Source organism: Scyliorhinus canicula, chromosome 2, assembly GCF_902713615.1.
Source record: "Scyliorhinus canicula chromosome 2, sScyCan1.1, whole genome shotgun sequence".
In the NCBI taxonomy this organism is placed as follows: domain Eukaryota; kingdom Metazoa; phylum Chordata; class Chondrichthyes; order Carcharhiniformes; family Scyliorhinidae; genus Scyliorhinus; species Scyliorhinus canicula.
Genome location: NC_052147.1, coordinates 94,551,447 through 94,568,084, shown reverse-complemented (window position 1 = coordinate 94,568,084; position 16,638 = coordinate 94,551,447). Strand labels below are relative to the sequence as shown.

At 50.0% G+C, this 16,638-nt stretch overlaps 2 protein-coding genes across 4 annotated transcripts in view; one reads left to right on the top strand and one right to left on the bottom strand.

Annotated features, from left to right (window-relative positions):
• The first annotated feature begins 1,611 nt into the window (after window positions 1-1,611).
• Window positions 1,612-16,638, top strand: part of LOC119956316 (cdc42 effector protein 2-like) — a 63,181-nt gene continuing 48,154 nt past the window's right edge. Inside the window, exon 1 of the mRNA XM_038783454.1 lies at window positions 1,612-1,651. The gene's annotated coding sequence lies outside the window, so the exon portion shown is untranslated. The remainder of the gene's footprint in view (window positions 1,652-16,638) is intronic.
• dnajc17 (DnaJ (Hsp40) homolog, subfamily C, member 17) overlaps window positions 9,034-16,638 on the bottom strand; it is a 197,509-nt gene continuing 189,904 nt past the window's right edge. For 2 of the 3 annotated variants that reach the window (XM_038783420.1, XM_038783410.1), the window contains exon 11: window positions 9,034-9,223. In XM_038783420.1, the coding sequence (XP_038639348.1) occupies window positions 9,116-9,223 (108 nt within the window). In that variant the 3' untranslated portion in view covers window positions 9,034-9,115. The remainder of the gene's footprint in view (window positions 9,224-16,638) is intronic. The other variant, XR_005458622.1, reaches the window with a different exon arrangement.

The following is a 16,638-nucleotide window of genomic DNA, read 5'->3' as shown; positions in this document are numbered from 1 at the left end:
GTTCCGTCATTCGTTATGATCATGGCTCACCTTCTGCCTCAGTTCACATTCCTGTCCACTCCCCATTTCACTTGATTCCTTCACAGAATCGTTATGGTACAGAAGAAGGCCATTCAAGCCAGTAGTGGTGGGTGCAAATCTGATGTCTATGGTCTGGGGTATGGGGCAGCAGTGGTCCATATGGAGAGGGTGGTGGGGTGTGATGGGAGTCAAGGAGACGAGCCTAATGAGTTGGGTGGATGAGACCCCGAATGAGAAAGCAACATTGTGCCCAGCCTTTTTGGGGGGGTGGGGTGAGAAAAACTCTGAGTGGTTTTCCGGGGGGTTTAAGTGTAGAGGCATGGTAGCAATAAGATCTTGGAATGAGGCAGCCTTATTGTAGCTTTGCCATCCTGTAGCAGAAGGCAATTGTGCCCTCTAATATTCCTAAGAGTCATGCTCGTCAAGCCAACTGCCATCAAGGATTAACCCAAAACAATGTCAGCTGCCCACAGTCTCAAAACCAAGGAGTAGGATGAATAGTCAGGGTTCAAGTCTGGACGCTTGGGTACACAAGATTGAGAGGAACTGGGCTTGCTTATGTACTGGTCCCCAATGCCTGCCAGTGAGGACCATTATCCCCCGACGTGCACATCACCGTCCATTTGACACTGTCCATTAGGGTTCTGCGACCATCCAAACCTCCCGTCAGAAGCTCCAGTGATATAGAGAATAAGGGAAGGGAGAACCAGACGAGAGGCCAAAGGTGACGCTAACTGGGCGAGGAAATAGGCCAGGGCCAGACCTGCAATGGAAATGGGAGGACATCTTAGCTGTGAGTGAGTGGTAGCCGCCACCTACGGTCTGAGGCTGGCTGCTTCCAGCCATTTGGCCAGAGGAGGCACTGATGTTTTCCAGCTGCAGCACCGACCTGACTGTCCCTCTCATCCCTCACAGGTAACCGATCAATGTCAGTATGGAGCTAGTGGATCTGGATATTCTACCCATTACAGCATTGGAGGAGCACAGACTCCAGCAGAAATGTGCCAAAGCAACCAAGGAAGAACTAGTGGCAGGAGATCAGTGGGCCGCAGGCTGCACCAGCCGTGCAGAGGGCATGAAGATGCAGAAGGAGACCGAATGTGTATGGAACTCGAGTGTCCTTTATGGAGCTGTCAGACTACATGTGCTGTAGAATTCTCCCCCTCATCAGGGAGACTATGCGGTACCTATGCCACATAGCTTGCGCCACGTGGTGGCAGAGGACATTGTTTCCTGTGGCCATGAAGGTCACGGCAGCCCTCAACCTTTATGCACAGGGTCCTTCCAGCACTCCATGAGTGACCTGTGTGGCATCTCGCAGGCACCATCAATAAGAGCATCCATGAGATCACGGATACATTCCATGCAAGGGCTTTGGACAGTATTTATTTCGACCTGGACAAGCCCAGAGGGCTACGGGCGTCAGCACAATAACTGGTCTATCACAGGTGCGGGGAGCGATCAAGTGCACCCATATTGCACTATGCACCCCGTGGCATCAGGGGGTCCTCTTCATGAGCAGGAAAGTGTTCCATTCCCTCACTGTGCAGCTGGTGTGCGACCACCGGATGTGATTCATGCACATACGTACACATTTTCCAGGAAGCGTGCATGATAGTTACATCTTCAGGTAATTACAGATCCCTGATTATTTTGAGGGTTCAGAGATGGCTTGTTGGGGACACGGGATATCCACTGAGGTCTTGGCTGCTAATGCCTGAGCGGGAAGCCAGAGACTGCAGCCAAGTCCCATGTGCAAAGAGGCTCACAGTGCCATCTGATCTGTGATAAGGCGGAACATCGACCTCCTGAAGATGCACTTCTGTTGCCTCGACAGATCGGTAGGGCGCTGCAGTACAGCCTGCAGAGGGTCTCCTATATCATGGTGGTCTGCTGTGCCTTACATAACCTGGGCCAGTAGCAAAGCGATAACCTTCATGAAGAAGACTTGGAGAAGCAGCACATGTCCTCTGAGGTTGACATTCAGAAGGGAGTTGAGGAAGAGGCTGTTGACGATCCAGAGAATGGAGGCCAGGTGGGGGCAAGGGTGCATACAGGCAGGCTGGATAGGGATGCCCTCATTGACCCCCGCTTCATAGAGTATGGACCAACATGTCTGACATCGCAACACCCCTGCCCCCCCCTCCCCCACCCCAGGACGTTGTGACCCCTCTGCGACCAGGGGATGAGGTTGCAGAGATCTTACGTCAGAGTGCTGGGTCTGGGGTCCTCGAGTGCCTGCTGCCTAGTCAATGAGATGATGACTCACAGTGAGGAATGGTCTGTGATGCTCCTCAGCTATTGCTTATGCCTGACTCCTATCTGATAGCACACCACGGCTCATGTCTGAGAAAGGTCTGGCCTTACATTCCTTTGTCCCTTGGCTCGAGAGGCGGAATAGTGGCGACGATATCACTGCAAAACAAACATTCACAATGAATGGGCCTAACCATCTGCCTGATATTGAGAGCCAATTAGAAGAATTGTGTCCAGATGGGAGCGCTATGTAACTGGGAGAAGGTTAAAGAATGTGAAGCATTATAATGGTGTCATGAATTTGCCAAGCAACAGCAGAAAAATGAAGTTAGGAAAACTTAATACTTAAAACTTAATGCAGCTATCCAGCTCTGAAAACGAAACTAAAACACAACCTGCAGCAAACAGCCTAAAACGAAAGTAAAAAGCTGACACAGCCCAGCTCCACCCACTCTCTGACATTACTGCAGTAATAAACACCCATTTCTTAAAGGTACACCCACTACAAATATTTCTATACATACCCATCTATAAACATTCATTTCTTAAAGGTACTCTCACATGACAAAGTTGATAGGGGCAGACAGCCAAATACATAGAAGGTACAATCAAAGAGGAACAAAGGTCTAATTTGCCAGACAATCAGAAGTCAGACAGGCCAGTTTGCATCTAGCAGGCAAGCTAGTTTCCAGCCAAGCCTGAAGTCCAAGTTTTATAGCTAACAGTCTCCAAGCTTCAGTGTGATGGCAGTGCAGAAAACCTTTGTAACGTCAGTTTTAAATATCATTGCTGGACTAGGAAAAGATGTTTTTCAGATTCGGGTATCATCCCTGTATTGTGTGGTAACTATAGTTGGTTATTTAATTTGGATTTTGTTTGGGGAACAGGAGCAGTCTTACGGAAATCAGGTATCGTGGATATATTTTGGAATAAGTGATATGTTCTACAGAAACTCCTAATCCTTTTAGTAATTTATATACTGTAATTATCTGAGTGTAGAGTAGTGCTGTTCGTGTGTATTTGTTTGTTCTATACTTTAATAAATAATCTTTAATTCGCCCCCATGTACCAGTGTTCCAAGTTGGGATACCCTCGCAGATACAATCAATGTGTTTCGTTACAGTGGTGAAGATGTACATAGAACATACAGTGCAGGAGGCCATTGGGCCCATCGAGTCTGCACCGAGCCCTTACTTCCACCCTATCCCCATAACCCAATAACCCCTCCTAACTTTTTTTGGCCACTAAGGGCAATTTATCACGGCCAATCCACCTAATCTGCACGTCTTTGGACTGTGGGAGGAAACCGGAGCACCGGAGGAAACCCACGCAGACACGGGGAGAACGTGCAGACTCCGCACAGACAGTGACCCAGCAGGGAATTGAACCTGGGACCCTAGCGCTGTGACGCCACAGTGCTAATCACTTGTGCCACCGTGCTGCCCAATGACCTGCTACAAATGATAATGACACCCAGTTACCTGTGCCTAATTTCACCTGTGCCCATACTGCGCATCTATAATTTCTTATATTTGCGAACCCTCCCACTGCGTCTTGTTCCCAAGATGAACATCAGAGGTGGGGACTGCAGATGTTGTAGCCTTCGCCTCGTTGATCGCCCGAAGGCGGATCCTGATGGATTGGAGAGCAGTCTCTCCACCCTGTGCCCTTGTGTGTCGGGGGGACCTGTTGGAATTCTGGACTCCTGAGAAGGTTAAGTTTGAACTGAGGGGAAGGACGGAGGGGTTCTACAATTCATGGCCATTATTCATTATGCACTTTCAAGAACTGGATAACATTGAATATTAGTTGGGGGGGGAAGGGGACTGTGTGTGTTAATGGTGACTATGGGTGATCCCTAATTCCTTTTTGTCATTTGTTTGTGTGAACATGCGGGCTGATAATCATAGAATTTACAGTGCAGAAGGAGGCCATTCGGCCCATCGAGTCTGCACCGGCTCTTGGAAAGAGCACCCTACCCAAGGTCAACACCTCCACCCTATCCCCATAACCCAGTAATCCCACCCAACACAAAGGGCAATTTTGGTCACTAAGGGCAATTTATCATGGCCAATCCACCTAACCTGCACATCTTTGGACTGTGGGAGGAAACCGGAGCACCCGGAGGAAACCCACGCACACACAGAGAGAATGTGCAGACTCCGCACAGACAGTGACCCAAGCCGGAATCGAACCTGGGACCCTGGAGCTGTGAAGCGATTGTGCTATCCACAATGCTACCGTGATGCCCCTAATGTTTGGGGTTTGGTGGGAGGATGGGATTGTTGTTATTGATATGGGGATTGATATATTTGTTACTGATTATTTTTTATTGTTGGTTGGTGTAAATGTGGGAGAAAATGTGAAAAAATCAGAATAAAAAATATTTTATAACAAGAGGTGGGGACGGCCTGCTGCCTTTCACACCCTGTTGCCCGAGGTGCCCTTCCTCCTCCTGTGGTGCTCACCAGATAGTGACCCAGACCCCTGCCTGTTACCTTTGTCCACCGAGGCATGTATCACTGCGATAGTGGATGATGCGGGTGATAGCTGTGATGCTTCATCTGTGTCCACTCCAAGATGCTGTGAAGGGTGGGCAGTGCGACACTGCTGGCAGACGGGCCTGGCTCTTTGGTTGATGTTCCTGCCAGGCAAGCAACATGGTTTTAGTACATGACCTGGTCAAGAGTTTGGACTACTTCACTTGAGCCAGGTCAATTGGATGAAGGTGCAGTGGCTCCTGACGTTTCTCTCGCATGCTTCATGGCGCTCTCCTCACACAAAGTTAGGATCCTCAGCTAGGGCATCCCACCACCCGTTTTCTCTCACCTGTGGGGGTTGTGGGAGAGCTTCTTCTGCAGGAAGACAAATGAAAATGATACGAGCTGAATACCTGGTGGATCAAAGGTCAATGACCGCTGGCATATATGGGCACTGTGCCTAACCAGGGAGGGGTTCTGATAAGGAGCACTGTAGAGAGGTCGGGGGGGGGGGGGGGGGGGGGGGGGGGGGGGGGTGGGGGCGGGGGAGGAGGGTTCTGGTAGGAGGTTTGATTCTAGTGCCCCATGGGGTGGCGGCATGTGTAACCGAGATGACATTCTGAGGGGTGATGGAAGGATGGTGTGCAGAAAGGAGACAGGTAGCACTTACCCTGGCTGATCGGAGTAGGTCAGTCATCTTTTTTCTGCATTGCACGCCCGTCCTTTAGGTTAGGCTGCTGGCACCGACCAGAGCTGCCACTGTCTCCTGACGGGATTCGTCACCCTGCTGCAGAATCTCCTGCCAGCCCAAGGGTATACTGTAGCCCGTCTCTCCTCCATGGCATCCAGCCGTGCTGAGGGTCTCCTTCGTAAATCTAGGAACTGGTTTCCTAGCTGCCATTCTCCTGGCTTGAATGAAAGCAAGTGCTGTGGAGCCGTTCAACTGCAGCGCCACCTTCATTGATTCGCTCAGGTGAACCTCAGGGCAGTCTTTGCACCACGTTCTTAACACGGGGAAAATTTATTTTTTGAAGCGTCTGAAAAATGGGATCCGGATCGCCGGGAATCACACCTGATTTCTCACCAAAATCGATCATGTCATTATTTTGGAAAATTCCGTGTGTCCGCACCAGCTCTCCAAATGAACATCATGACTGAGTGCAATTCTCTGCTTTTTCCCTGTACCCCTGCACATTGTTTCTATTCAAACCCATTCAAATCCACTGCCCTCTTGAATGACCCGAATGAACTTGCTTCCACCACACTTCCAGGCAGTGCATTCCAGACCTGAACCATTCGGTTTGTGAAAAAGATTTTTCTCACATCGCATTTGCTTCTTTTGCAAATAACTTTAAATCTGTGCCAACTTGTTCTCGATCTTTTTAGGAATAGGAACAGTTTCTCCCTGTCTACTGTCCAGCCCCCTCGTGATTTTGAGCAACTCAATCAAATCTGCGCTATGTCTTCTTCTTTCCAATCTATCGTCAGAACTGAAGTCTCTTATCCAATGCGTTCACATCCTTCCTATAATGTTGTACCCAGAACTGTATACAATACTCCATCTGGGGTCTAACTAGTATCTTATATAAGTTCAGTATAACCTCAGTGTTCTTGTACTCAATGCCCCTCTTTACAAAGTCCAGGATACTGTTTTATGAACTGATCACTCTACCTATCCTGCCAGCTTCAATGATCGAAGCACAAATACACCAAGGTCCCTCTGCTCCTGCACCTCCTGAAGAATTGTACCCCTTATTTTATATAGTCTCTCCACGTTCTTCCGAACAAAATGCATCACCTCACTCTTCTCTGCATTGAACTTCATCTGCCACTGACCTGCCCACTCCACCAACTTGTCTGTGTCCTTTTGACATTCTACACTGCCCTCTTCACAGTTTACAATACTTCCAAGTTTTGTGTCATCTGCAAATGTTGGAATTGTCCCCTGCATACCAAGATCCAGATCATTTATCAGGGAAAGCAAGGGTCCCAGTACAGATCCCTAGAACACTCCCACAAACCTTCCTTCAGCCTGAAAAGTATCAATTGGCAATTGCTCTCTGGTTTCTATTACTCAGCCAATATTTATTTCATGAGCAATAACTTTTCTTATAAGTCTGTTGTGTGGCACTGTACCAAATGATTTTTGAAAGTCCATGTAATAATCTTTACCGTCACAAGTAGGCTTACATTAACACTGCAATGAAGTTACTGTTAAAAACTCCTAGTTGCCATATTCCAGCACCTGTTCGGATACACAGAGGGAGAATTCAGAATGTCCAAATTACCGAACAGCACGTTGTTCGGGACTTGTGGGAGGAAATTGGAGCACCCGGAGCAAACCAACGCAGACACAGGGAGAACGTGCAAACTCCACACAGTTTGTGACCCAAGCCGGGAATTGAACCTAGGACCCTGGTGCTGTTAAGCAACAGTGCTAACCACTGTGCTACCGTGCCGCCTACATACATGTTCGCCACATCAACAGCATTACCCTCATTAGCCCCTCGGTTACCTCTTCACAAAACTCCAGCTAGTTAAACATGATTTCCTTGAGAGATCCAAAATTGACCTCAGCCTCTTCTTTTCATATACTTGCAGAGGACAGCAGGTTTCCTTCCCTAAATTATATTAGTGGACTAAATGGGTTTTTACAACAACCTTTACTGACACTAGCTTTTTGTTGCAGATTGATTTAAATTCCCCAGCTGCCATGTTGGGATTGGAACTCATGTATCTACACCATTCAGTCAGGCCTCTGGATTGCCAGCCCAGTAACATAATCACTATGCTTTCACTCCCAATTATACTCGTCCCTGACCTGTAAACCAAGCTTGGGAGAATAGCAGCTATAATGTTGCTGTTGGGTACTTTTTATGGTTCAAGAGGACACAGTGTGAGAATAGTTAAATTCCAATACCAACATAGATCCTGAGTTAAGGAGTAGTGTTGCATTATGCTGCCACTTCCAAAGAAGGATCACCCACAAATACCAACTCCCCTGTTATTTCAGATGCTGATCTGCTTTGAGTACTACTTATTTTATTTTTTTTTTTCAGAGGCTGGATACTCCGTTATTGGGACAATGTCCCCACACTGGCGTCAAAGCTGTAAACTTTCAAGCCAGAAAAACCGTTGTGAATGGGCCACATATTCCTAGCTCTGCAGGGGGCCAGCAGGGACCCGGCATAGATCCAGCAGCTTTTGCTGCAGATAGGGCACCTCCGGGTCAGAGGCCGCGCCTGCACACGTGCTCCATGGCGGACTCGGATCGCAGAGCTGGACCCTAAAAATAAACCCCCCTGATCGGCCGCGCGCCCGACCCTCAACGCCCACAGAAACATTTTTCGGCCACCAATAAGACCTCCCCCCACCTTCCAATCGGCCTTCCCCTGACCAGGGCGGCTGCGGACTGAGTCCGCAGCCTCCACGCAAGTATCCCAACCTGCTGGACCAGGTCCGGTCGGGGACGGCGAATGGCAGAACAGGCCTATGGCAATGGCCCCAGGTAGGTCCTAGGCGGCGCAGTGTACTCGGAGAGTACGCTGCTTTTCGGGCCCCGTAGAATCGGGGAACCGGTGGCGGTCCTGATTCAGTGAGGGAAAATGGATTCTCCGCCCCTGCGCCGGCCGTGATTTCGGCGTCAGGGTGCGGAGAATCCAGCCCCACATGTTTAACATTCAGGTGCTTTGTATTTACCTGGCTCATATTTCTGAGAACCTGTTGATCATTTTGCTAATGAAAAATATTTATTAAAAACCCTAATATTTCAGTACAGCACAGTGGTGCAGTGAGGTCCCAGGTTCGATCCCGGCCCTGGGTCACTGCCCGTGTGGAGTTTGCACATTCTCCCTGTGTTTGCGTGGGTCTCAAGCACACAACCCAAGAAGATGTGCAGGGTAGGTGGATTGGCCACACTAAATTGCCCCTTGAAAAAATTGAATCGGGTTCTCCAAATTTATAAAAACAAAAATTGATATTTCATGGATGTGCAGGTGAGAGAAAATAAGACAGCCCTGACAAACCTTTTGGTCCATGGTTTAATATTTGGGCTGAATGTCCGATCTAAAAGTCTGATGGGTAACCTGGGAGAACAGAAGTTAGAGACAAGAGATCACTGACTTGTTTGCGGAGTGTACTTCTTCCCTATGGAAGCTTGGTATTGCACTCAACATTTCACAAGGCAAAGAATCACCTGCTAACCTATTTCCTTGCAGCACAACCTTGCTGGCCCACAAGGTTATCTTAGGCACAGACACACACAAAGAACAATGAATGCAGATGAATAAAAAATAAAGAGAATTTATTCCAGTTCAGAGGATACTAAACGGAATGTGAAGCATTCTCCAGTGGCAAGTTCAAGAATCATCCTCTTGAAGTTGTTCAATGAGCCGCTGCCTTTCTGCTGCCTGTCGCATTCGCATCATCACAAGGCTTTCATAATCCCGCTCTGTGCGTGCTGTATTCTGGAAAAGAAAAGAAGCACGGTCAATACTGAGCACACAAAATAGCAACTTTAAACCTGAAAATGAAATGAAAAATGAAAATCACTTATTGTCACAAGTAGGCTTCAAATGAAGTTACTGTGAAAAGCCCCTGGACGCCACATTCCGGCGCCTGTTTGGAGAGGCTGGTACGATAACCTGCTGTAGATTCTCGGGTTCACTGGTGTCAGTCACTCCTGAACTAGATGCTTCCCCTTATGGAGGTTGACACACTGCCCATGTGTACTTGTGTAACACCTCAATCCAGGGGCGGGATTCTCCCCTACCCGGCATGACGGGGGGTCCCGGCGTAGGGGAGTGGCGCCAACCACTCCGGGGTCAGGCCTCTGGGGAGAACTCCCCACCTTTGGGGGCTAGCCCCACGCCGGAGCGGTTGGCACCAGAAGACTGGTGCAAACAACCAGAGCCCCGGCAGCGGGGCTGGCCGAAAGGCTTTCGCCGGTCGGCGCATGCGCCGGTGGTGACGTCAGCGGCCAGCTGCTGCTGACGTCACTACCGGCGCATGCGCGATGTGGGTTTCTCTTCTGCTTCCGCCATGGCGGAGGCCGCAGCGGTCGCGGAGGAGAAAGAGTGCACCCAGGGCACTGGCCCAGAGTCTGAGCGGGGGGCCCCGATCGCGGGCCAGACCACCGTGGGGGCACCCCCCGGGGTCCGATCGCCCCCCGCCCCCCCAGGACCCCGGGGCCCGCTCGCGCCGCTGATCCCGCCGTTCCAGAGGTGGTTCAAACCTCGGCAGCGGGAGAGGCCTCCCAGCGGCGGGACTTCGGCCCATCCGGGCCGGAGAATCACCGCAGGGGCCTCGCCGATCGGAGTGGCGAGATTCCCGCCACCGCCCGGGTGGCAGAGAATCTCTGCCACGGCGGGGACGGGATTTTCGGCGGCCGCAGGCGATTCTCCGACCCTGCTGGGGGTCGGAGAATTTCGCCCCAGAGGTGCAACGACAGTACCTCCCTGTGACCCGAGCCAACTAAACATCTCTTTTGCATGTGAACTGACCGCTTCAATCTCTCCAAAGGCAGACTAAACAAACACTTCAGGCTTGATGAAGAATTTGGCAATTTGATTTCACTGACGAGGCAACAGTTACAATCAGATTAATTTAGTTTAGCTGTACAGCTTATTCCTGCGCAGGACAGCAAATTAGTGATGAGGCTAAACTATCCCAAATCGGTGGGTAACCTTTCTTGACAACCTAATTTCTAAATCGCCAGTATTGTGCCCGTCTCTCAGCCTTTTTGTGGGCCTCAGTACTTTGAAAGAGGAAACTTTAATGTATGTTGTGCCTTTCACAACCTCTGGAAATTTCAAAGCACTTTGCAGCAAACTAACAGTCATGCCTAACAATTGCCAGGCAATGACTACCTCCAACAAGAGAGAATCCGAATGTCTCCCCTTGACATTCAATAGCATTGCCAGAGCTGAATCCCCCACTATTAACATCCGGGGGATTCCCATTGACCAGAAACTAAACTGGACCAGCTGCATAAATACTGTGGCAACAGTAGCAAGTAAGAGGCTGAGAATTCAGTGATTGGTGACTCACTTCCTGATTCCCAAAGCCTGTCCACTGTCTACAAGGCACAAGTTAGGAGAGTGATGAAATACTCCCCACTTGCCAGGATATGTATGACTCCAATCGAGAAGCTCGACACCATCCAGAAGAAAGCAGCCTGTGTGATGGGCAAGCCATCCAGCATCTTAACATTCACTCTCTCCACCACCAAAGCACAACGGCAGCAACTCACCAAGATGAACTTCTGCAACCCAACAAGAGACCTCTACCGTCTAGAGGAACAAGGAACAGGTGATGGTGTGCATGGGCACACCATCACCTGCAAGTTCCCCTCCAAACTACAAACATCCTGATTTGGGATGATACTGCTGTTTCTTGCATGTTGCTGGGTCACAATCCTGGAACTTCTTCCCTAATAGCACCACATGGACTGTAACAGTACAAGGAGTCAGCTCACCACAATGTTCTCAAGGGCAATTTGGGATGGACAATGAATGCTGGCCTAGCTATGGCCACAGGAACGTGGTCTTCTCTATCTGAGCTCCAGAGTCCGTTGTTTCAGAAGGAGTTGCGCTTTCCAATAACGGAGAATAACTGTAGTGGTGGAGTCATAGTCACTTTTCTCCAAGGAGGAAGCTAATGCTCATTCCAGATAAATAAGTACAATTCTATGGCGTCATTCCTTTGCAGTACTGGGGAAGTGCCAACCTTTAAAAGAGACATTAAACCAAGGTACGTCTGCCTTCTCAGCTGAACGTAAAAGATCTCATGGCCTAGTTTCAAGAAGAGCAAGTGGCTTTTCACCAATATTTAGCTCCCAGTGCACAGACTGCCAGTGAACCAAATCACTCCCAGCGTACTGACTGCCAGTGAACCAAATCACTCCCAGTGCACAGACTGCCAGTGAACCAAATCACTCCCACTGCACAGACTGCCAGTGAACCAAATCACTCCCAGTGCACAGACTGCCAAAGAACCAAATCACTCCCAGGGTACTGAATGCCAGTGAACCAAATCACTCCCAGTGTACAGACTGCCAGTGAACCAAACCACTCCAGTGCACACTGCTGGTGAACCAAATCACTCCCAGTGCACAGACTGCCAGTGAACCAAATCACTTCCAGTGCAAACTGCCAGTGAACCAAATCACTCCCAGCGTACTGACTGCCAGTGAACCAAATCACTCCCAGTGTACTGACTGCCAGTGAACCAAATCACTCCCAGTGTACTGACTGCCAGTGAACCAAATCACTCCCAGTGCACAGACTGCCAGTGAACCAAATCACTCCCAGCGTACTGACTGCCAGTGAACCAAATCACTCCCAGTGCACAGACTGCCAGTGAACCAAATCATTCCCAGTGCACAGACTGCCAGTTAACCAAATCACTCCCAGTGCACAGACTGCCAAAGAACCAAATCACTCCCAGGGTACTGACTGCCAGTGAACCAAATCACTCCCAGTGTACAGACTGCCAGTGAACCAAACCACTCCAGTGCACACTGCTGGTGAACCAAATCACTCCCAGTGCACAGACTGCCAGTGAACCAAATCACTCCCAGTGCACAGACTGCCAGTGAACCAAATCACTCCCAGTGCACAGACTGCCAAAGAACCAAATCACTCCCAGGGTACTGACTGCCAGTGAACCAAATCACTCCCAGTGTACAGACTGCCAGTGAACCAAACCACTCCAGTGCACACTGCTGGTGAACCAAATCACTCCCAGTGCACAGACTGCCAGTGAACCAAATCACTTCCAGTGCAAACTGCCAGTGAACCAAATCACTCCCAGTGCACAGACTGCCAAAGAACCAAATCACTCCCAGGGTACTGACTGCCAGTGAACCAAATCACTCCCAGTGTACAGACTGCCAGTGAACCAAATCACTCCCAGTGTACAGACTGCCAGTGAACCAAACCACTCCAGTGCACACTGCTGGTGAACCAAATCACTCCCAGTGCACAGACTGCCAGTGAACCAAATCACTTCCAGTGCAAACTGCCAGTGAACCAAATCACTCCCAGTGCACAGACTGCCAAAGAACCAAATCACTCCCAGGGTACTGACTGCCAGTGAACCAAATCACTCCCAGTGTACAGACTGCCAGTGAACCAAACCACTCCAGTGCACACTGCTGGTGAACCAAATCACTCCCAGTGCACAGACTGCCAGTGAACCAAATCACTCCCAGTGCACAGACTGCCAGTTAACCAAATCACTCCCAGTGCACAGACTGCCAAAGAACCAAATCACTCCCAGGGTACTGACTGCCAGTGAACCAAATCACTCCCAGTGTACAGACTGCCAGTGAACCAAACCACTCCAGTGCACACTGCTGGTGAACCAAATCACTCCCAAGTGCACAGACTGCCAGTGAACCAAATCACTTCCAGTGCAAACTGCCAGTGAACCAAATCACTCCCAGCGTACTGACTGCCAGTGAACCAAATCACTCCCAGTGTACTGACTGCCAGTGAACCAAATCACTCCCAGTGTACTGACTGCCAGTGAACCAAATCACTCCCAGTGTACTGACTGCCAGTGAACCAAATCACTCCCAGTGCACAGACTGCCAGTGAACCAAATCACTCCCAGCGTACTGACTGCCAGTGAACCAAATCACTCCCAGTGTACAGACTGCCAGTGAACCAAATCACTACCAGTGCACAGACTGCCAGTGAACCAAATCACTCCCAGCGTACTGACTGCCAGTGAACCAAATCACTCCCAGTGCACAGACTGCCAGTGAACCAAATCACTCCCAGCGTACTGACTGCCAGTGAACCAAATCACTCCCAGTGTACTGACTGCCAGTGAACCAAATCACTCCCAGTGCACAGACTGCCAGTGAACCAAATTACTCCCAGTGTATTGATTGCCAGTGAACCAAATCACTCCCAGTGCACAGACTGCCAGTGAACCAAATCACTCCCAGTGCACAGACTGCCAGTGAACCAAATCACTCCCAGTGCACAGACTGCCAGTGAACCAAATCACTCCCAGTGCACAGACTGCCAAAGAACCAAATCACTCCCAAGGTACTGACTGCCAGTGAACCAAATCACTCCCAGTGTACAGACTGCCAGTGAACCAAACCACTCCAGTGCACACTGCTGGTGAACCAAATCACTCCCAATGCACAGACTGCCAGTGAACCAAATCACTTCCAGTGCAAACTGCCAGTGAACCAAATCACTCCCAGCGTACTGACTGCCAGTGAACCAAATCACTCCCAGTGTACTGACTGCCAGTGAACCAAATCACTCCCAGTGTACTGACTGCCAGTGAACCAAATCACTCCCAGTGCACAGACTGCCAGTGAACCAAATCACTCCCAGCGTACTGACTGCCAGTGAACCAAATCACTCCCAGCGTACTGACTGCCAGTGAACCAAATCACTCCCAGTGCACAGACTGCCAGTGAACCAAATCACTCCCAGCGTACTGACTGCCAGTGAACCAAATCACTCCCAGTGCACAGACTGCCAGTGAACCAAATCACTCCCAGCGTACTGACTGCCAGTGAACCAAATCACTTCCAGTGTACTGACTGCCAGTAAACCAAATCACTCGCAGTGCACAGACTGCCAGTGAACCAAATCACTCCCAGCGTACTGACTGCCAGTGAACCAAATCACCCCCAGTGTACTGACTGCCAGTGAACCAAATCACTCCCAGTGTACTGATTGCCAGTGAACCAAATCACTCCCAGTGCACAGACTGCCAGTGAACCAAATCACTCCCAGTGCACAGACTGCCAGTGAACCAAATCACTCCCAGTGCACAGACTGCCAAAGAACCAAATCACTCCCAGGGCACTGACTGCCAGTGAACCAAATCACTCCCAGTGTACAGACTGCCAGTGAACCAAACCACTCCAGTGCACACTGCTGGTGAACCAAATCACTCCCAGTGCACAGACTGCCAGTGAACCAAATCACTTCCAGTGCAAACTGCCAGTGAACCAAATCAATCCCAGTGCACAGACTGCCAAAGAACCAAATCACTCCCAGTGTACAGACTGCCAGTGAACCAAACCACTCCAGTGCACACTGCTGGTGAACCAAATCACTCCCAGTGCACAGATGCCAGTGAACCAAATCACTTCCAGTGCAAACTGCCAGTGAACCAAATCACTCCCAGCGTACTGACTGCCAGTGAACCAAATCACTCCCAGTGTACTGACTGCCAGTGAACCAAATCAATCCCAGTGTACTGACTGCCAGTGAACCAAATCACTCCCAGTGCACAGACTGCCAGTGAACGAAATCACTCCCAGCGTACTGACTGCCAGTGAACCAAATCACTCCCAGTGCACAGACTGCCAGTGAACCAAATCACTCCCAGCGTACTGACTGCCAGTGAACCAAATCACTCCCAGGGTACTGACTGCCAGTGAACCAAATCACTCCCAGTGCACAGACTGCCAGTGAACCAAATTACTCCCAGTGTACTGATTGCCAGTGAACCAAATCACTCCCAGTGCACAGACTGCCAGTGAACCAAATCACTCCCAGTGCACAGACTGCCAGTTAACCAAATCACTCCCAGTGCACAGACTGCCAAAGAACCAAATCACTCCCAGGGTACTGACTGCCAGTGAACCAAATCACTCCCAGTGTACAGACTGCCAGTGAACCAAACCACTCCAGTGCACACTGCTGGTGAACCAAATCACTCCCAAGTGCACAGACTGCCAGTGAACCAAATCACTTCCAGTGCAAACTGCCAGTGAACCAAATCACTCCCAGCGTACTGACTGCCAGTGAACCAAATCACTCCCAGTGTACTGACTGCCAGTGAACCAAATCACTCCCAGTGTACTGACTGCCAGTGAACCAAATCACTCCCAGTGTACTGACTGCCAGTGAACCAAATCACTCCCAGTGCACAGACTGCCAGTGAACCAAATCACTCCCAGCGTACTGACTGCCAGTGAACCAAATCACTCCCAGTGTACAGACTGCCAGTGAACCAAATCACTACCAGTGCACAGACTGCCAGTGAACCAAATCACTCCCAGCGTACTGACTGCCAGTGAACCAAATCACTCCCAGTGCACAGACTGCCAGTGAACCAAATCACTCCCAGCGTACTGACTGCCAGTGAACCAAATCACTCCCAGTGTACTGACTGCCAGTGAACCAAATCACTCCCAGTGCACAGACTGCCAGTGAACCAAATTACTCCCAGTGTATTGATTGCCAGTGAACCAAATCACTCCCAGTGCACAGACTGCCAGTGAACCAAATCACTCCCAGTGCACAGACTGCCAGTGAACCAAATCACTCCCAGTGCACAGACTGCCAGTGAACCAAATCACTCCCAGTGCACAGACTGCCAAAGAACCAAATCACTCCCAAGGTACTGACTGCCAGTGAACCAATCACTCCCAGTGTACAGACTGCCAGTGAACCAAACCACTCCAGTGCACACTGCTGGTGAACCAAATCACTCCCAATGCACAGACTGCCAGTGAACCAAATCACTTCCAGTGCAAACTGCCAGTGAACCAAATCACTCCCAGCGTACTGACTGCCAGTGAACCAAATCACTCCCAGTGTACTGACTGCCAGTGAACCAAATCACTCCCAGTGTACTGACTGCCAGTGAACCAAATCACTCCCAGTGCACAGACTGCCAGTGAACCAAATCACTCCCAGCGTACTGACTGCCAGTGAACCAAATCACTCCCAGCGTACTGACTGCCAGTGAACCAAATCACTCCCAGTGCACAGACTGCCAGTGAACCAAATCACTCCCAGCGTACTGACTGCCAGTGAACCAAATCACTCCCAGTGCACAGACTGCCAGTGAACCAAATCACTCCCAGCGTACTGACTGCCAGTGAACCAAATCA